Below are 22,460 nucleotides of genomic sequence, written 5' to 3'. Positions count from 1 at the left end.
AAAAATAGTCACATAGCCCTGGCCTGTTTGGCTCAGTGGATAGAGTGTCGGCCTGTGGACTGAGGGGTCCTGGGTTTGATTCCCAGTCAAGGGCACATGCCCAGGTTAAAGGCTTGATTCCCAGTAGGGGGCGTGCAGAAGACAGCTGATCTGTGATTCTCTCTCATCATTGATGTTTCTTTCTCTCTCTCCCTCTCCCTTGCTCTCTACAATCAATAAAAACATATTTTTTTAAAAGTCACATGTCACCTTGCTTTGTTTAAAAAGAGGTTTTAATCAAGTTTCTCCTTAAGTGAGCTTTTGCTGCAAAAAAAAAAAAATAGCCAACAAGCCTAAAGTAGATGAATTCCTCTGTATTATATGCTACATGTTACAATACTGAAAGTTACAGTTTAAAATGATTAAATTTTTTCACTAAATTACTAATAACAAACATTAATTTGGGCCAATAGTAAAAAACTTGAAATGTCACTATACAAAATATCATCTTTAATCTTAATGGCTATGTCAAGATATTGAACAAAATTAATCAAACCTGACAGGAAAGCATAATTTTGATATTTTGAGGAGCATCATTACAATTTAATAGTAGCCATTTATCTTCTTAAAAGAGATCAATAATGATAATAGCTCTAATAACCTGGACAAGAATATAGGATATATTTTATCATGCCCATATGTGGAAAGAGCATTATAATTGATTGTAATAAAGGTATAAAATCGTCTAAACTCACAAAATCAAAAACAGCTGATAATCAGGATAAATATTATTTTAACAGCCAGAGTGATAAAACTATTAAAATACTAATATGCATAACTGTACTTCTGATATGATAAAAATGATGTTATTAAAGATAGCTTAAAACATACCTAGTATAGCATGTAATGTGAGTTGAATGACTTGCATCTTTTTCTACATCACAAGAAATGGATCGAAAAGAAGAAACTAATTGTACAGTGTTCCCCAAATCAGCATCATCAACTCCATAGTTAAACTGGTTTGCTTGAGCAAAACCTGGGAAAGTAAAAACACTCAATTATTATTAATGGATTCCGTTTTTAGAGTGCTAACCATTGTCATTAAGTATTGAATTATTCAATAAATAATAGGGAATAGTACTGAGTTAGCAGTTAGCTTATTTCATATTTATTCCTATGATTATAATCTTATTTGGGAGCAGAAAAGTTAGACTTTAATCAATTGAAATCATAAAAGTAATCCTTGAGAATTGATTATTTGTCAGGTGCTTTTAAATGCGGTGTAATCTAACAGCTTATATATTCCAGTAGTAGGATAGGGAGGGGTGGAGCAAATAAACAAATATATTTTTTAAAGAATAGTTTATTGGTTTTAAGAGAGCAAGGAAGGGAGAAAAGCATTGATGTGAAAGCGAAACATCAATCGGCTACCTCCTGTACATCCCCTACTGAGATGGAGCATGCAACCTGGGCATGTGCCCCAACCAGAATCGAACCCTTTGGTGCCCAACCAACTGAGCCACACCAGCTAGGGCGACAAAATTTATATATATATATATATATATATATATATATATATATATATATATATATATTTACATGTATACATCACCTGATGCTATATACTATATCCTGTGCAGATAACTGCTATAAAAATAAAGCATGCTAAAGGGTATAGAAAGATTGCATGAGGGTAACACTATACCACTATTTTACCATGAGTTCCTATAAAGCAAAGTCTGAGGTGAGGACTTGTAAGAAGTTTATCTGGGTGGTGATTTCTTAGGGACAAGGTAGAGTAAAACCTGAACAAAGAAAAGTGGGCACCACTGAGGACAACTGAGACTCAATCTTACTGGTAACTTCTAAGAAAAATACAGACTGCCTTTCACAATCGAGGAATCAACAGCAAAAAAGCATTTATTCATCACATCCTGCCCCCATTACCTGAGGGTTCCACTGGGGGAAATAACCCCCTGCCCTTTCAGGCAGCATATCTGCCATGTGGGCTGCATGTCCCAAGTCCCTCCATTGGAGAATCCCTGGGAGAGTAGACAAAGCTATGCTGGGAGAAGTTAAGGCAAGAATCTGAAAGTATAGATTGAGTCACAGTACAGGGGGGACTATTTGACACAGCTGTGGCTAGAATCACAGGTGAGGACAAGAGGATGCGAGGCTGAGCATACAAGGCACCTGATACAGTCCATCCAGAAATGGCACCATCCAGAAATTCTCATGCTGTATACTTTAAGTACAATCCATTATCAAGACTCTTAGGTAGTGACTGTATGAGAGCTCTGCTAAGGCTCTAATACAAGGTGGGTTAGTGGGACAAGCTACAGGCCACACTAATACAACTGGTCCTGAGGCTATAATGAATGTTCACCTGGCCCCTATCACCCATTGTAGATTTCCCTTATCCTTGGCTAGCATCTCAGCTAATGGAGTGACACTAACCTTCCTCCTCAAGATCTGAGCCCTTAGCTCCCTTGCCCTTGTTAGGTTGTGGTTGCCATAACTGCCTATTCACTGGACTTGGGAGCCAAGATTTGCCTCCATGAATATTGTGACTTCCAGACATACTCCTCCTTATCTGCATTAGGTAAAGCTGCCCTACCTCTTCATGATCATCAGAATTGATTATCTCTAGTTGTCTACTAATTATGCTTGATGGATTCAAATGATCAGGTAGTAGTGGTAGTTTTAGTTTAGTGGAACCCATATTGGGAGCCATGGAAGAACCTAAAATTGCAAGGACAGAAAGCCCAGATTCAATTTCTGGATCACTGGGAGTGATAATGATGGCGGGGGGGCGGGGAGGGGGGGGGATGCCCTTCATTTCCGGTTCCCTGTATTCTATCTATTGGGAAACAACAGCATGCATCAGCCATTGGCTCACTGCATGCGGCATATGATGAAGGACAGCATTCCATTACACAGGATGTTGTTCCCAAGCTGGGAACTTATCCATCCCTTAAGGTTGTAGGACATTCATCATTCTACTAAGCTGTATGTTTCAGGGTGATGCCGGTTTCAGGGTCATGTACCTGTTATCATAACTTTTTCACAATAAATGCATTTCTTGTTCTGAGGCACTATTTGTGGAATCTCCTGGCAGTAAATCGGGCTCCCTAGGCTCTCAGAAGACAGTTCTGGCAAAAGTGCTATGGAAAGAGAAGGCAAAACTCATGTCTGGAGTAGGTGCCAGTTCAGCAATAGGAATCTCCGTTCTTTCCACGAGAGAAGGAGAGTGATGCAGATAATTTGTCACTTGTTGGTTGGGGGGTGAACTTTGTGAAGGATGGTCTCTCTTGAGAGCTCGGTGTTGGTCTCTGAGCAGGCCAGGTATTCAGCAACAGCAGTGGGTAGCTGAGCATTGGTGAAAAGGATTCCACGGTGTTGGCCCATGCACAGCCATATATATATTGCTTAACATGGTGCCTGGCTCATATGTTTAGAGCTTAGTTGATATCTACTCTTATTCCTAGTCACATAAATCCTGAGGTTTAGGTTCAGTATTAATATCTCTTTAAAAAACTAACAGAAAACTAGTAAGCGGGCCCCAGGATTCAGATCTGGGTTGTAGTTGTCCACCGGGCATATTTGTGATATTCAGAGAAAAATAATATTAAAGATGCACATTACAAGGCTATTGCTTGTTACCCAATGTTAACTTCCTCCAGACCCTATGTCTCCTCTGCTATCCTTTATATATAAAAAAAGTAAGTAGAAACTCAACAAAAGGTAGGGATTTTAATAAACACCATTTTCTTCTTCTAAGCTTAAACGTTAACTGAACATGACTCATCCAGCATAGACTAAGGTACAAATATAAGCATCAATTTAACATCTGAAAAGATACCTGCATTGAACTCACGGTTTTGAATCTAGAAAGGAAGTTACTGCTAAAATGGAATTATGAGAAGACACATGAACACACAGAAAAGCAAGCTACTTGTAAACTCGCATCTTCCTTCTGCCAACTTCTGCTTATCTTTGGAGCTCACATTGAGTTTGGAACACACAGAAGGGATGCTGGCAACTAACTAAAGAACGGAACGTTTTCATTGTGATGTGGCTCAGGATGTGATGTATGTATTATTTTCCTATCAGGTACATGTCACATGAATGATATGGTAATGCAGATGTGTTCTTCAGCTTTTCTGAGACAAATACAAGTCTAAAAAATAACACTAACAAAAGATGATGTTGTTTTAGTTTAGGAGTTGTTTCTCTCTCTCTCTCTCTCTCTCTCTCTCTCTCTCTATATATATATATATATATATATATATGTGTGTGTGTGTGTATATATATATATATGTATGTGTATATATATATATATATATATATATACTGTAGGAGTAAAATCTATGGAAAAAATGTGAACCAAATTGGTAAGATTTTTGTAAATATTTTCATTAAAAATGTTGTAAAAAAAAAAAAGCAGAGAAATATCTCTATTTTTTTCAGCTAATTCCAAAGAGTTAATAAAATACAGAGGAGTCACCTTTTAAAAGACTTTTAATTTAAAATTATATTTTTAAAAAAATTTCAAAAGAATCACCTTTAAAAAGAATTTTAATTGAAAAGCATAATTCTAAATAAATAATTGGGCACAAAGAGATCCCTCTGGAAGTACTCCAAAGAACAAAGATCACAGGAAGGGCTGGGTGTACCCTGGAAACAGAAATGGTTGCGACTTCAAATGGAAATTCCTAACATGTTGATGTATTTTTTTTTTCTTTTGCAGAAAAACTGGAGACAAGATTTGCCAGGCACGAAAACCGGGGCCTCCTGATAGCAGCCTTCATGGAAGATGCCAGCTGCCATGGTCAATTCTGGCTGTTCCAGTTTCCCTACTTCAGAAAAGCAGGGTCGAGAGTGTATAAAGCTACTTAAAAGCTGTAATATTGAAAATCATGGGGAAAAAAGGTGCAGTGTAATGGAAGAAACTCCTAAAGAATGAAACTAAAACTATAACATAAATGCAAAAGAATAATCACAATAAGTTAGCTCTAATTTATGGGGCATATGTCATATTTGGGCACCTTAGATACATCATCCATTTCAATATTCACAATAGCCACAACAGGTAGGAATTACTAAAATATTTTACTGATGAGGAAACTGAGGCTTAGAGCAATAACTTGTCCACAGGCACATAGTGGGAAGTGGCAAAGATGGAACTGAAGGCCATAATGTTATAAAAATTGTGTAATTCAACACTTCACATTAACAAAAATATATATGCCGGACACAGTAACAGCAAAATACAGAAAAAAGACCCAAAAGTTAATTATTACTCCTTCTATCTTACTGGTATTTTTAAATAAAGGGAAACGTGATAAATATTAAGGAAGACAATTAATAAACACAAGGTCTGAATATAATGTAATAAAACCAATAGTTAGAAACACTCTAGAACTTAGCAAAATAATAACACAACCTCTCAAATCAGTTAATATCCAGTTAAGATGTTAAAAGGACAGAGAAGTATTTCTATGATCATGCCATTGCACAAAACACTTTTACGTGGGCATCATGACTGTAAAATCATGTATCTTTGGTTCCTGAAGCGCAGCCTTTAGAACAAATATTGCCTGTAACGTGTAGAAATAGCCAAAAGTCACTTAGATACATCAAAATATTAAAGTAGATCTTTCTAGAAGGTGAAATCTCAGAGAAATCACTTTCTAAGTAAAACATTTCTATGACAGTTCACTTTTTCATGATTTTTACAAAAATAAAACACTTAAACAGTCATATGGGACCAACATTTGAGTAATCATCTGGCATTTACAATTTCATTTGGAAAGTGTTCTTGTGTGGTTAATAACTTAGCTCTGTGTGTCATTCTACACATGGAGCACCAGGTAGAGACAACACTGATGGATCATGCATATACTCCTTCCAAATAAGCTTTGTTCAAGTACCATATTCATGTAGCTATAGGAGCTGTGGTGTGTTTCGCAAATTCATTATCATTGCCTTATACACATTCTGGATACATATCATGCCCCGCCCCACCCAACCTACATAAAACAGTAACTAGACTCAGCCTCTGAGAAAGACACATGCGAACACATTTTTAGTCACCAACAGTGTGCCATTAAAGCAGGGAGAAGGAAGACAAATCTGGGGGGAGGTGTTGGTATCTGCAATTCAAAAAGATTTAACTGCTCTAGAATTCTCTGCCAAAAGCATCTATGAATTGATGCTGATGGGGAAAACTAGAAATTCACCATGACACTTTGTGCTTCATAGGATTATTACTCCTGAGCCTCAGAATGTACACAAAAGAGCAAAGGTGATAGCTAGATTAACAAGGACATTCTTCCAAACTGCCTTAAGAGAAGAGTGTCTTTTCTATTTCTAACTAGGGATGATCTGGATCTATGTACGTAAACTCAAGCTATGGTTCCTGGACCAGAAAAAGTTCAGGTCTCAAGATAAGAAAATAGCTGGGTGGTTTTATTGTTTTGCTTTAATCTGGGTATTTCTTTCATGCGTGTAAATCGATGTTAAAAAAACAAATTGCTTTTGTCCCTGACCGGGTAGCTCAGATGGTTGAAGCATCGTCCTGATGAGCCAAGGTTGTGGATTTGCCCCCTGGTCAGTGTACTTACAAGAATCAACCAGTGAATGCATGAGTGGGTGGAACAACAAATGGATGTTTTTCTCTCTCAAATCAATAAGTAAAAAATATTTTTAAAAACCCATTAACTTTCAAGCACATTGTTAACAGCAATTTACAACATAAAGGAACTATAGATAAAGACATTTTAAAAATAGTCTTTAACAAATACATTGCCTCCAGGTGTTTAATTCTAAAAAAACCCCACTTTAATTCAAAATATATTGTTCACAACTTAGAGGCACAAACCATTTTAAGTATATCCTTGAAAGTTGAATTCTGCAGAAATATTACTTAGAAGACCTTCAAACCTCAGAGGGAAGGTAGGGAAGGGTGGGGGTAAGGGGGAGAGATCAACCAAAGGACTTGTATGCATGCATGTAAGCCTAACCAATGGACACAGACAGCAGGAGGGTGAGGGCATGAGTGTGTGTGTGTGTGTGGGGGGGGGTAGGGGGGCAATGGGGGGATAAGGACACATATGTAATACCTTAATTGATAAAATAAATAAATAAATAAATAAAATAAAAAAGAAATAATATATGTATCAGAATTACATATCTTGCTTTGTAAATTCTTTCACACTCCCAAAACTTCTCATTTCTTTTCTTGTTATAGACTAAGTAATCACTTTTGTTAATATTCTTTTTAAAATTTTCTTTCTCATCTTTAAACATTTGTAAGCAGCTAAGTACCACAACCACTTAGATTCCAAAGGCCTTGTGGTTAAAAGAACCACATATTTCTTTCTAGTTGTAGTAATTAAATATATTCACTGATTGCTTATTATATTTTCATCCCAAGACCAGGCAAGAAGAGAGTCATACATAACCCATGCTTTGATGCAGCACATAATGAGGATTGGTGGCAGGAGAAGGGATCCGAAGCTCTACTGTTAATTGCCTTCCTCCTTCCATTACCATTCTATTTCTCTATCATACCCTCTTACTAATGTTGCACCCCTAACCCCCCAACATGTTTTATTTGATATAAAAATGAATTAAATATTAGAGACCCATGAAGAGCAAAGCAAACAACTGCAGAGTTAAGCTATGGATTAGTCATTAGAACCCAGATCTTAGAATTAATCAAGTAATTATAATACGAATTCAGATGATCTTGTTGATAGAAGACTCTTGGCAATTTCATTAACTGTTAAAGGGGATAGAGTTCTACCACTCTGGCCAAGTGGAGAAATAACTCCAGTGGATTTTTTTAAATCATAAGGCCCTGAATGTGAAAGAAGTAGTCTTTAAAATACCTTAACCTTGGCCAAATAAATAAATAAATAAATGACCCAAAAAGGCAACCATACCTTCTCCTTTGATAGTCAGTCTTGTTGCTCCATTTATGCTGCCATATTTAGGTATTATTTCTGTGACTTTAGGAATTATTTTAGAGCCATCTGAAAGATATTAAAATACAGTGGAGGGAAAATTATCAAGGACTTCATTTCAAGCATCAAATTTCATACCATGTATTACAACATGAAGGCTATAGTCTGAAAGTACATATACCAATGTTTTATTTTTGGCTCTATTGCTAACCAATGACTTTACAGCGAGTTAAGTCATTAACTCAGTTACTACTACTCATTGATTATTTTCATCATTCTTATCTATCATATTATAAAACACTTATTAATCCCTTAAATTCATGCACACAGGAAGTGCAACGCTAGTAGAATCAAAGAACACTTCAGGTGCAAAGAGGAATGTTGTGTTTTAAGAAGACATTGTTTTCTATGACAGAGTAAGACTTCAGGAAAGATCTAGCCTCCTGATGTTAGCAAGTTCTTAATGCACAGGTCACAGATTCATTCAACAAACGGTGTGACTGTGCCTGAGGATATAAAAATGCATAACAATCTCAACTTCCCAGAAGTTTAGCTTGCACTGCACAGCGTGACACAAGACAGCACAGGAGCCATAGATGACTTCGATGGGGCAATTCATCCAGACGTCTTGGGCCACCCCCCCTTATTGAGAGAAGAGGTGCCCCTGCTGCGTTTGGGAGGGCAAATGTCAGTTAGCTTAGACTGGACCAATTGTGGGGAAGGCAAAGAGTTCTAGACAGAAGGTGGGTGGGTGGCTTCCTTGGAGAACTGTAAGCAGTGCGTTAAAACAACTCAAAGATACCCAGTGAGCAGTAGAGTTTATTTTCTTCTTAAACTGTACAGATCTGGGTACTAGTAAATCCAGGAACAGATTCTCAGAGTAGGTGGGAAAGTTTAAGTGGGAGGCACAAAGAAAGAGAAAGGTGAACAAAGTTATGATGGTATGGTTCATTCCTGCCTGAGAAAAGTTTAGCAGGGACTTCACCTGTAAGGCCAACAGCCTCCACCATAAAGACTAGCCCCCTCACCCAACGCCTCTGTGCTTTAGGCCTGTCTTTGCCAAGAGCCCACGGCTGTTCCCGCTTCAGGCATTTCGGTAGCTTCCAGCAGCCCACAGCCGCCGGTAGGAAACTCCAGCTGGATCCTATCTCCGGGACCCTGCTGCTCCTCACCTATCTCAGGTTCATCCTCCAGTTATCTCCGCGGACAACTCCAATTTCTTATCTTATCAGTCTCCTGCCAGCCCTCTCCTGGGTATTACTCTGAAGGCTCGGGGCAGCTGGCCCTGGAAGTGACTGGCACCCGCCACAAAGACCCACTTCTGTCCCACTGGGAGACTTCCCCTAAGCGGGGCCAAAGGACCCAAGAGGAGAGAGAGAGAGGACTCGGGCTGCCTCCCCGGCCTAGACCCCCATCACCTCTCCCCAGGCCACATGTCAGTCTCATTTCAACAGGTCACTTGGGGGGAGGAGGTGAGACCCAAACTCTCCCAAGCAACACGGATGAGTTCAGAGCAATCGCTCCCTCTCCCTGGGTCTGTCTCGGTCAGGCCCGCCCTGCAGGTGCTTTGGTCCAGGCTTGCGCGGCGGCGACACCCACCCCTTTGGCCCCGAGCTGGTGTCCAGCGGTCCCGCCTGTCCCAGGAGCAGGGACCTGCCCACATGCGCTTCTCCCGCGCGCTCCCCTGGCGCCCCCCATGGGTTACCTGTGCGGGGGTCCGCGGCGCACAGGAGCAGCCCCCAGAAGCCCCAGGTCCCCCAAAGCCACAGGCGTCCCATCGCCGCTCGAGTTCGCGGAGTCGCCGCGCGCGCCTGCGCTCAGCTCGGGGATCGCCACTCACTCGCGCGCCCGACCTTCCCACGCGCAGGCGAGGCAGCCCCGCCCCCGGCGATGGGGCGGCGCCCTGGGATTTGCGCGCAGATACGCACCCCGCAGGGGAGCGGCGAGCCCGGCAGGGCCACCCCGCACTCCACGCTCAGACCTGGGGGCCAACAGCCTAAGGCTGTCCACTCCTTTTTCCGTGAGTCTCGCCCCTTTCCCCCTTGCCCTCTTTCCTTACCTTATCTTTCTTACTAATTTTTCAAAAATTCTGGACCTGTATACTTTCATGGCCTGTCTGCTGTGATTATTAATCCACCCCAGTGGGGCCTGAAAGTCCAACTAACACACAAACCTCACACATTTCCCCCTTTACATTCAAATAAGTGCCTGCTATTCCCCATTAATGGACAATCACACTAGTATTACTGATGTCCCCAAAACCATGTCTTGTGCTCTAGAGACTTCAACTCACAATAATCTCAAAAGGACCATTACCATTACCATTACCATTACCATTACCATTACCATTACCATTACCATTACTATTACCATTACCATTACCACTGCTGTTGCTATTATTAGCCCCACTAAGGTACAGAAGGTTAAGTTGCCTAAGGCCATGCACCTAAGTGTAGCCTGAGGACTCAAAAAGTGACTCCAGAGCCAGTGCTCTTGTCCTCTCCACTGCCCCCAATTCCGCAGAATTCTAGTGAGGTCTTGTGATGCTTATGACACACTTATATATATAAAAAAATATATTGTTTATCTGAAATTCAAATTTAACTCAGCAGTTCATATTTTTATGTATTAAATCTGACAAGTCTAGCTAGGTGGGAAAACAGAAGAAATGAAAAGAGAACTCTAAAATAAGTAAATGAAATTGGGTCCTTACATTTTATTTTTTAAAACATGTTTTTATTGAGAGAGGAAGGGAGAGGGACAAAGGAGAGAGAGAGAGAGACATCAATGAGAAATATCAATTGGCTGCCTGCTGCTGGGGGGTCTAGCCGGCTCGCCAGGCATGTGCCCTGACCAGGAATGCAACTGTGAGCTCGTGGTGCAAGGATTAGCGCTCAACCACTGAGCCACACTAGCCGGGCTTGGGTCCTTACATTTTAATAAATAATATTAGGAGTTTATATCTGTCTCACTGGGGTTATGAAAATAATTTTGTTAGGTCTGGCTAATTACACTCAACTAATGATTTTTTGCAAACTGACTTCCAGCATCACCTCTACTGAAAATAGTGTCTGCAAGGGTACCACAGGCCTTCCTTCTCCTGGAACTCCATAGCATGTGACACTGGTAACAACTTCCTTGAAATTCCATTCCTCTGAATAGTCTTGGGTTTCTTCCTTGCTCTCCAATCACTTGTAGCTCATACAGGGGGTCCCCCAAAAATGTATACACACTCTAACTGCTGGTAGCTCCATTTTGAAAATGAACTGTAGTTTAATAAGCGCTGCCTTTATAATTATTCAAAGCATGTGTATGCATTTTTTAGGACACCCTGTATTTTTTCTCTTCCATCTCTTCCTGGGAACTGGCATTCCTGCAGGGTCTCTTCCCTCATTCCCTCCTCTCTCTGAAAGCAGGCCAGTGAGCAGAAAATCAGCTAGTTCAAAGGCAATTTGTCAATTAATTATTTGCAAATATACAAAATTTAGAGATGGTAATGTTGTCTAACAATATTTAGCAGCCTTACCAAGAATAATTTAGCAGTATCAACAAAATAGCTATGAAATGTGTAAAGTGGATATGTCGATATCAATATCCAAAATAAAATTTCATGTGGGAATTTTTATATATAATTGTTTGGCTAATTTTAGTTCCTTTCTGATCTAAGTTAATTCATTTCAAATTGAAGTCAGATTAAGTTAACCTAAATTAAATTTTGGATGCTTTCACTAAAAAGTAATTTAAATGCAATTTCATTCAAAATTCTGATTTTCTCAGATTCTTTTTGAGTTTATAAATTAAAATAAAATGTAATAGGCTACATGATTCTAAAAATTAAAAATTATTTAGTATTAAAAAGTAGAAAATGTCATTCAAAATTATTATGAAAGAAATCAGAAGTAGATGAAAAATCCTATCCTGTTAAAGCTTATAAATATTTGTTAAACTACAGTCATTTAATTTGCAAATTGGTCATTCAGTAAATTGATCATTTGGTTAATTATCTTTAGGAAAGTTGGTATTTCAGCAAATTAGCCTCAATTTCTTATAAAGAGAAGAACTGTAATTTGCATATATAGATTTTCATTCAACTCTTGTGGAATGAATGAGCATCTCTCTCTAAATAGTGCTTATTCGTACAATATATCAATTTCCTGAAAGAGATCACACACCAGTGAGATTTTTAATCTTGAATTATTAACAGAAGTGTATGTGATAATGTGCAAATAAATAATTATAACTGGATGGAAATTTATATAAACAAAAGGTCAACTTGGAACCAAAGAAAGTGGTTATGTAGTTTACATAATGATTTAAATTGTATTGACCTCACCCCTATGTACATAGCAGCACAATTTATAATAGCTTCTAAGATCTGGAAACAGCCCAAGTGCCCATCAATAGATCAGTGGCTAAAAAAAAGTGGTGGTACATTTACACCATGGAATACTAAGCAGCAGTAAAAAAGAAGGACCTCTTACCCTTTGAGACAGCGTGGAGGGACTTGGAAAGTATTATGCTAAGTGAAATAAGTCAGAGAAAGACAAGTATCACATGATCTCACTCATATGTAGAATCTAATGAGGAAACTAAACTGTTGAACAAAATAGATCCAGAAACATAGAAGCATGGAACAGATTGTTGAATATCAGAGGGAATGCGAGGGTGGGTGCATGAGTGGGTCATTAGGAAGAGAGCAACCAAAGAACTTGTATGCATATATGCATAACCCATGGAGACAGACAATAGGGTGGTGAAGGCCTGAGGCGGGGGCAGGGGAGGGCTATAAGGGGTTAATGGGAGAAGAAAGGGGACACATGTAATACTTTCAACAATGAAGATTTAGAAATAAATAAATAAATAAATAAATAAATAGTACGTATCTTCAGAGTCTTAAAAACTTGAACATTTATCATGGAACATGGAAATGGGGAAACATGAAGGGATAATCCTGGTCACTAAACCCCATGTTTCTTTTGTAAGTTAAAAAAAAAAAAAAATCTAGCTCTAACAAAGCCTTGCCTGTAGGGCCATCAGTTCGCGGGCATGTGACCTGTGTACTCTCCTAGGACCCCATGCTTGTTTCAATGCTTGGATGTCACCATCTTGAAATTCTTAATACTTTTTTAATGAGAGAAGGCCCATTCTCATTTTGCTTGGGATCTCACAATTAAGTAGCTGGACCTGCCTGTCTTTATGGTGAAAAAAGAGAGATTTGAACATGTTGACCCCTCCATTTAAAAGCAATAAGAAAGTGGTAAGAAGTTAGTAGGAACTCCTGCAGAACTAGAAGGAATAAGGAATTCACTTAACTTGGAAAATGAGCTGTGTGCTGCAGCCTGACTTTGAATCTAGGCCTAATTGTGATAGAGACGGCAAACAAAATGAGGTGCCACAAGATAATAGTTTGCCTTCAACAAATATTCAATATTCTGGCATTAAGAATATGGCAGCATTTTTTTAAAAATCCCTGACCTTGTGGAACTTATATTCTTAATGGAGACAGATAATGAACATGATAAATGAGTAAAATATATAGTATGTCAGAAAGTAAATAAATAAATAAACATAAAGCAATATCACCCAAAGAGGGTGGCTGGCCTAAGACAAACACAGGACAATAAAATCAGACCTTGGATTAGAACCCTGGTCCCCAGACTCCTAGTCACACAATCTTTTCTTATGTCACTACTGAAGTAGGAAATGAATGGCCATACATAATCACAGTATAATCACAGGTATATATTGCCCTGATAAGAGTATGCAAAACAAAGAAAGAAAGAAAGAAAGAAAGAAAGAAAGAAAGAAAGAAAGAAAGAAAGAAAGAAAGAAAGAGGAAGGAAGGAGGGAGGGAGGGAGGGAGGGAGGGAGGGAAGGAAGGAAGGAAAGGAAGGAAGGAAGGAAGGAAGGAAGGAAGGAAGGAAGGAAGGAAGGAAGGAAGGGAGGAAGGAAGGGAGGGAGGAAGGAAGGAAGAGAAAGAGAGACAGAAATGCTAGAAAGAAAAATAAAGCAGAGAAGACTATAATGTGTGTGTGTGTGTGTGTGTGTGTGTGTGTGTGTGTGTGTGTGTAGTGTGATGAAGTTTTAGATAAGATGGCCAGGAAGTTGTCATGGAGATAAATTATGAATAAAGGAAGTCTGAAAGGAGTCTTCAGCCAGGTATACATCTGGGAGAAGTGCATTCTGGCATCTGGAAAAACAAATGCCAGTGCCGGCAGGAGGAAGTGTGCCTGGTGTGTGAAGAGCAGGGAAGCCAGAGTGGCCACAGTGAACAAGTAGGTGGTGAAAGATGTGAGGACAGAGAAGTAATGGGAGGTGGGGCAGATCATGAGGGATCATAGATGTGGCTCAGAGGGAGATGAGAATCGAGTGCAGAATCCTGAGCTGAAATGTGACCTGGTCCAACTTAAATTTTCAGAGAAATGCCCAGCTGCTGTTTTGTTCCTCTGAATATGTGGCTGAACCCAGTTAAGGCCTCTATAGGAACTTTTAAGGTTCTGGCAAGTAGATGTGGAAATCTGCTCTTCTTGCAGTCACACAAGACAAGCCTCCGGCTTATTAAGCCTTGCCACCCAATCTGGAGTGTATGAGGGTTCAGTTTCAGATTTCACCTGAGAAATTCCCAAGGTTGTGAGCCAACATAAATGTATGGAGGTTTTCATGTCACATGTTTTGATATATTGTAGAAGTATCAAAATATCTACCATTTTGAAACAAGCAATGGAGGAATGGACAGCCTCACCGTTTCCCATAGAGTACGTGCCTGGAAGAATTCCTATTTTGTGAGTCTCTTTTTGAAACTACCAAGGTTGTTGACATATTAGAAATGGTAAAAAGTTGTTCTATGGCTCTGTTTTTTATTATTATTATATACTAGAGGCCCAGTGCACAAAAATTTGTGCACTCAGGGGGGAGGGGGGTCCCTCAGCCCGGCCTGTGCCCTCTCACAGTCTGGGACCCCTCGGGAGATAACGACCTGCTAGCTTAGGCCTGCTCCCGGGTGGCAGAGGGCAGGCCCAATCCCTAGGTGCAGCCCCTGGTTGGGCTCAGAGCAGGGCCGATTGGGGAGTTAGGGCGCCGCCCCCTGTCATGCACAGAGCAGGGCAATCTGGAGGTTGTGATGCCACCCTCAGTCATGCTCAGGGTAGGGCCGATTGGGGGGTTGGGGCACTGTCCCCTGTCACACTCAAGGCAGGGTCGATGGGGAGGTTGCAGTTCCACCCCCTGTCACGCACAGAGCAGGGCCAATCAGGGGGTTGGGGTGCCACTACTCTCACACTCAGGGCAGGGCTGATGGGGAGGTTATGGCTCTACCCTGTCACATACAGAGCAGGGCCCGTGGGGGGGATGGAGGGGTTGGGGCACTGCACCCTGTCACAGAGCAGGGCTGATCAGGAGGTTGGGGCGCCGCACCATGTCACACACAGAGCTGCAGGGCGATCAGGGGGTTGGGGAGCTCCCCCCTATCAGTCACAGAGCAGGGCTGATCAGGGGGTTGGGGCGCCTTCCCCTGTCACAAACACAGCAGGGTGGATAGGGAGGTTGTGGCCCCGCCCCCTGTCACACACAGAGCCACAGGGCGATCAGGGGGTTTGGGCGCTGCCCCCTGTCACACTGATCCCGGTGCCGGTGCCGGGAGGCCTCTCAGCTCTGCTGATCCCGGTGCTGGGAGGCATATTACCCTTTTACTATATAGGGTAGAGGCCTGGTGCACGGGTGGGGCTGGCTGGTTTTCCCTGAAGGGTGTCCTGGATCAGGGTGGGGGTCCCCACTGGGGTGCCTGGCCAGCCTGGGTGAGGGGATGATGGCTGTTTGCAGCTGGTCACACACCCTTCAGGGTGGGGGTCCCCACTGGGGTGCCTGGCCAGTCTGGGTGAGGGGCTGAGGGCTGTTTTCAGGCTGGGGGTGACTGAAGCTCCCAACCACTCCTTTGTTTCTTTTCTTTTTTTTTTATTCTGGGCCAGCTTTAGCTTTGAGGCTTGGCTCCAGCTCTTAGGCCTCCACTGCTGAAAGTAGGTTTCTGGCCTTTGCTTACAATGTTGCGATCCTGCTGGCTGAAGCCCTGCGGACTAAAGCAGGTTTCTGGGGTTTTGTTTAGCTTCTATATTTGTTACATAGTTGCTTAGAGTTGCAGCTGAGAGGCCTGCAGCCGCAGGCGGGGAACATTGGAGTCCTCCTTCACTGAAGCAAGCAAGCCTCATGTTAGTTTCAAGCTGCCTGGCTGCCGGCCGCCATCTTGGCTGGCAGTTAATTTGCATATTGCCCTGATTAGCCAATGGGAAGGGTAGCAGTTGTATGCTAATTACCATGTTTCTCTTTTATTAGATAGGATTTTATTGATTTTTTACAGAGAGGAAGGGAGAGGGATAGAGAGTCAGAAATATCGATGAGAGAGAAACATCCATCAGCTGCCTCCTGTACACCCCCTACTGGGGATGTACCCACAACCAAGGTCCATGCCCTTGACCAGAATCAAACCTGGGACCCTTCAGTCCACAGGCCGATTATCCACTGAGCCAAACTGGTTAGGGTGCTCTGTGTGTTTGTTTGTTTTAATAGTATATTTCCAAATAAAATTTTAATTGAAAAATAAAAGCATTATACTCTGGGGATCAAATCCACAATGTAGGAAGGTGCCTTGACTGGGAGTTGAGCCTAGACCTTTTGGTATTTGGGAGGACGCTCCAACCAACTGAGCCACCCGATCAGGGGTGATCTTTACTTCTTTAAAAAATGGTAATTTGAAAAATTTCATGTCTGTTTGCAAAAGTATTTATATACCCTTCCCTTAGATCACATTTTCTATCCTTTCTCTCCATACTTAGTATATGTATTTGTTGTTGTTCAACCATTTAATAGTTAGTTACAGGGTGGCACTTACCCCATAATAGAACTTCTACATGGAACAAAGTCTTTCTCCTTGAATACAAACAGAACACTCAGGAAATTTAAAATGCTGATACTATAGTCCTCGATTAAAATTTTCCAACTGTCTCAAATACAGTGGGGCCTTGACTTACAAGTTTAATTCGTTCCGTGATGGAGCTCGTAACTCAAATTACTTGTATGTCAAATCATTAAAGTGAACGAGACACGTGATGCTGGGCTGATGTTGTGGCGTTCACTGTGACGTTCACTGCGCCAACTAGCGGTGGGGTATCTGAAGCTGGCTTGCAACCTGAGTTTTAGCTCGCAACTCAAAGCAAAAAATCGGCCAAGAGACGCCTCGTATCTCAAAAAACTCGTTAGTCGGGACACTCGTAAGTCAAGGCCCCACTGTATGTTCTTAATAGTTGTGTTTAGTTTACTTATCAAGGATGACACATTGCTTTAAATATTATTATCTCTTTATTCTTTTTTAATTTAGACAGTTCTCAAGCTAACCCTTTTTTGTTGTTGTTGTTGTTGCTTTCTAGTCTTTCATGACATTAGCATTTTTATAAGGCCCTGCCAATTGTTTTTCAGAATGCTGTGGTTGTTATTTTAGGATGGGACTCATCAGAAGGCTGGTATCATTTTCTTCCACAAGTTCAGGGGACCAGGTGCAGGCCTAGAGTGAGCCCTCAGGGTACGGAGGTTTAAGCAGGAATGTGTATTACTAGGTGAGTGGGGGGAAGGAGTGAAGAAAGGACAAGTTGAGGGTAATTGTAAGGAAGTTCTAATCATAAACCACCAAATCTAAATAGGTAAGGTAGGAAGCAGGAATAGGAGGGAAGGAAGGGACAGATAATGATAGAGGGGTCAGTAGTTGACTGGAGATCTCTACAGAGTCTTTATAAAGTGAAAAAAAATTGTGTAAGAAATATAGAAAATGCAGCTGGGCAGGGAATACATCTGTGCTTTTTACTATGTCTGCTGAAAGCCCAATGTTTTATGGAGGGGGTAAACTGTGGGAGCGAGGTCCCATACACAAAACTATTTTATGAACACTATTGCTAGGAGAGAAGTACATAAGGACTTTGATGTCCTTGACCATAACGTAGACTTTATGTCATACTTCCTAAGAAGAGCGTCCATAATTCTCATATGTTATTACCCTCCTAGCATCCCTAGAAGACAGGAGTTGTGTGGTTGATAGGCAACGGTCTATGGTGACTAAAGAAGTCATTAAGCACCTTAATGGTAAAACTGAGTTGAGAATCAGTGCACTCCCTCACAAATTATTTTTGCCAGACTTAATGCTCCTCAAGTCACACAATGTGCACCTCTACCTAAGTCACCTGCACATCAGGTGGGCTGTGGTTTCACTGACATCTCTATTTCAATTACTCTACTTTGTGCTTCCTACCCTGTCAAACTCGGACAGCAGCTATCTAGGAAGGATAAATTCTCAAAGGTGTGCCCTCAACAAGTAATTTTGGAATGAGAAGGTACACAGTAACTGAAAGCCATTTATCTTCTCTTCATTCTGGTGATCCCAGGCACAAAGCCAAAGCATTTATGGATGTGCTAAGTACTGGCACCAGCTCTTGCACTCAAAACTATTTCCTGAGCAACATTATACCCTGCGCAGAGATTCTGTCTGCTTTCATTTATAGCCTTTCCTCACCATTGTCATCATAAGCCAACATTCATTGAATGTCCACACGATTTGGGCACTATATAACTCTATATTTATACTCTTAAAAACACACACACAGTGACATAGTATAAAAAAGGAAAACATGAATATTATTCCTTTAAGAGGGCATTGTATGAAAGGGGAGCATAATGACAAGGAACTAGACACTGGAAATTATTTTATTTCACTTTTTATTAAGAATTTACTCTGCTTTTTTTGATAAAGTAACTGAAATAGAAATATTTCAGTCAAGGTGTATGCTATTTAAATCGACTGACTTCCTTCATTAGTGAATTGGCTTTGGAAAATGGTTCCGGTAAAACAATATCTGCATCTCACTGTAGCTTCACCTTAATTTATAACAGCAGCACGTTCTGAGGTCCTCACAATTAAGTTTTAATTCAATAACGCCTGTTGGGATGACCCATTTCCTTTACAGAGCCCCAGAGAGGTTGAAAATACAGTCTTCAAGTGCCCCCTGGTGGCTGACAAGCAGAATAACCAAGTACGTATAATTTAGAGTCTGGAATAAACAGGCAGGCACATGCCAAATTTCTTTCCCTCATCTCATTTATTCATTCATTCATTTAAAACATTTTTATCAAGATTTACCTGTTATGCACTTAAGATCAAAGTCAAATGTATCAAAAAGATAAATAGGATCAAAAGATAAACTCCACTATGACATGAACTGTTTATAGTAAGTAGAATGTGGGTGAAAATGAGTAGTTTCAATCCTCCCTGTTAAGTGCTATTATAGTGGTAATTTATTAAATTCCAATCAAGTAATGTTGGTCATCTTTATTTTTGTAGTAATTCTCATGGTAATTAATATTATCTACAAATTCCTGAAAAATAAAAGCAGCTATTTTCCACATACGTGTAATTTATATAACTATACAAATCTAGAATACACATAGTAAATACATATTTTTAGAGTTCTTTCTAGGAGTAAAATTAATCCATATTGCTTTTTATGAGTAACCATATTACTTTTTATGACTACCGTATTCATGGTATTTACAGTTTTAAAATTATTTTAATTCTTGCCAGGTCAGCATTATCAGATCTAATATGCAGATGAGGAAACTGAGGCAGAAGAGGCAGTCTTACCTGATAATTCAGTGTCATAGGTGAGACTAGAACTTGAATTGTTTTATTGCACTTGTTCATTTTCTTGGTGGATTCATCCTATGACCTTGTGTGGTTTCTAATGGTAAATATGTGGGGTTTTATGAAGTCACTGAGTAACATGAGATAGCAATTTACAAGAAGGGTTAAAACACAAACGCACACATTGGATCACTTCCAACATCAGCTACCTAGCAGCTGTCACAATTCTCTTGAGTTGGATGGAGCCTTTTATCAAGTTATGAAAAGTCCCCTATCTAATTACCAGTCCCCAGCATCACCCAGGCCCTAGCTTGGCACTGTTCAACCAAATGATACACTTGTAATGCCAAAGCAAAGTGAATACCTAAATAATTTAGTTGGGTCTTCTAATCCTAATAAAAAAAAAAGCTTATCATAACCCTAATTAGTATTTTACTCACCCAATGCAGGCACGTAACAATAAATCTCCTATTGAATTTCCAACACTGAGAATGAAAGGTTGCAAGATTTTTAAAGAATGTATTCTTGGTTAACATGAATCAATGATGTAAGTCAAGATGTTCACATAGTTGGTTTATTTGAAAGATAGCAATGGTTCTAGATGCAAACTACAAGACATTTAGAAGATGCCCCCCCAAAACCACCTAGAGATGGTGGGGGGAATTCTTGGCACTATCATTTTAAAGCTATGCTCTTTAGTATTTTCAATTGCTGTTAAGTATTTCCAATTCAATTATTTTTGTTCCATCTCAGAATATTTTTGCAACTTTTCCTTTTCTCATATTTTGTTCTGAACTATTAAAATAGCATTGCTATGAGCAATTTTTGGTTTGCTTTTATATACAATACTATAAAACAAGAACTACCAGTTGTTTTTAACATTTCCTCTGTACCATGTTTCTTTTTTGATAAAGGGTAGCAGAATGATGAATATAACTATCATTTAACTTTAGATCATTGCTTTATGAGATGAAACAAAAAACTCTTTGGGGGTAGGTTTTGTGATTGTGTGTGTGTGCGTGTCTTAAGTTCAACATTTTACAAAATTAAGCCCAGTTGGTTCCAGGACTACACTTAAAATATAAATCATCAGACAGTAAAATTGTACCTCTGGAATCTGAACCAAAAATTAATGTGAAGCCTTTCCTCAAATATACTCAATTGTGTTTTTACTTTCTGTTGTGCTTCTATATTCATTCACTAGTTCATTCATTTCTTATTTTGTTCACCCAAAAAATAAGTATGAGAGAGAGAGAGAGAGAGAGAGAGAGAGAGAGAGAGAGAGAGAGAGAGAGAGAAAGTTCCCTCCCTTCTAGGAGATGCATGCATGCAAAAGTTCTAAAACTATTGTATTGAAATTATGCACAGGTGTTTCTGATAGAAAAGCAGCATTGGGAAATCTAAATCCAAATAGAAATGCCAAGAGATAAAAGGGCTTTCTAGCTTGATGGACTTTCAGCTGTATTTGAGGATAAACATATTTTGGGGAACTCCTTAGAGAAATTAGTAAACGCCTGATCAAGCGGGCATAGGTGCTATGGCTGAGTGTAACTTTTACCCTGCAAACCAGGAAAAACCATTGAAGTTTCAAGAAGGGGAATAAACTGACCAAGCTTGAACTTTCGTAAGGTCACTTAGGCAACTGTGGAAGATACTGGAGGGTGCATGGAGAACTAGAGCAGAGACCTCAGATGCCTACTGCACTAACTTGGGCTTGAACTAAGGCGGTTAAGAGGGCAGGGAGGGGACACCTGACAACCTTGCCACTCAAAGTGGTCCCAATCAGCAGCATAAGCATTGACCGGGTTTGTCAGAAATACAGACTCTTATGCAACACCTCTTACCTTCTCAATCAGTATTTTAACAAGCTCCTGAGGTAATATGTATGTCTGGGAGGTACTATTCACATTAAGGAATACAGTAGGGGTAGTTACTAGAAGGGAAAAAGTCACTATCTTAGGTGTGGTCAGTTTGAGGTGTTCGTGGAACATCCAAGGAAGCTGATCCAGAGCAGATGGGCATATGGGCATGGAGGCTGGGTTGAAGTCTGGTTTGGTGATGCAATTTACAATTTATTGACCTGTTAGTATTTGAAGTCATGGTCCGACCTGTATCCTGGGATTTTCCCAGGAAAAGCGTATCATTAGTCAGGCAGAGGGCCCATGAGCAAGCCCTAAGAAATACCATTATTTCCAGTCCCATACAGCAAGAGGTACTCCACGAGAAACAGAAGGAACTTCCAGTGGTAGGAATAAACACTGTGAGGAGTGGGAGGAAAAGTCCCAGTGGCAGGATTCTCAACATTCTCAGTTTCCAGCAGAGGTCACATAAGTACAGACAAGAGTCCATTGGATTTGGCCATCTTGATGTCAGAGTAAAGCTATGGGTGCAGATTATTTCCCATTAAGTTCTTCCTTGACCTTAGTATGTGGGGATGTAATTTAGAGTTTCTGTTTTCAAAGTTCAGATGAGTAGATATGTGAGAGGAGCTTGGTATGAAGCCAGTTTGCAAATGTTCTCTCTTCCAATAGGATGGTAAATTCTTTGAGGAATAAGGAAGGCACATAAAGATGAGTAAGACTCAGTCCTAACTCCCAGAGTTTATAACAAATAAGACAACTGTAGTACAAGATGGGACATGTATTATAAAATAGTATAGGGATTCAGAGAAACACACCATATCTAGACAATCAGAAGAGGCAGCTCATTTCTCCTCAGTTGTTAGCACAGAAACATGTACATACTTAACAAACTATATTATTTGATGACTTTCTCTCAACAAATCTGGTGCATTGTTGAAAAGTCCCATTTATTCCAAGATCCAAGGAAACTTCAAA

At 40.3% G+C, this 22,460-nt stretch overlaps 1 protein-coding gene across 1 annotated transcript in view; it reads right to left on the bottom strand.

The window, feature by feature from the left end:
- The window catches only part of PKHD1L1 (PKHD1 like 1), a 126,087-nt gene extending 116,294 nt beyond the window's left edge, over positions 1-9,793 (bottom strand). Inside the window, exons 1-3 of the mRNA XM_081111550.1 lie at positions 9,655-9,793; positions 7,929-8,018; positions 871-1,015 (exon numbers count right to left, since the gene is read on the bottom strand). Coding sequence (XP_080967676.1) covers positions 871-1,015; positions 7,929-8,018; positions 9,655-9,727 — 308 coding nt within the window. The 5' untranslated portion in view covers positions 9,728-9,793. The remainder of the gene's footprint in view (positions 1-870; positions 1,016-7,928; positions 8,019-9,654) is intronic.
- Positions 9,794-22,460: the final 12,667 nt, after the last annotated feature.

This window comes from Myotis nattereri, assembly GCF_964212035.1.
Source record: "Myotis nattereri genome assembly, chromosome: 17".
Taxonomy (NCBI): domain Eukaryota; kingdom Metazoa; phylum Chordata; class Mammalia; order Chiroptera; family Vespertilionidae; genus Myotis; species Myotis nattereri.
This window is presented reverse-complemented; position numbering and strand designations above follow the sequence as displayed.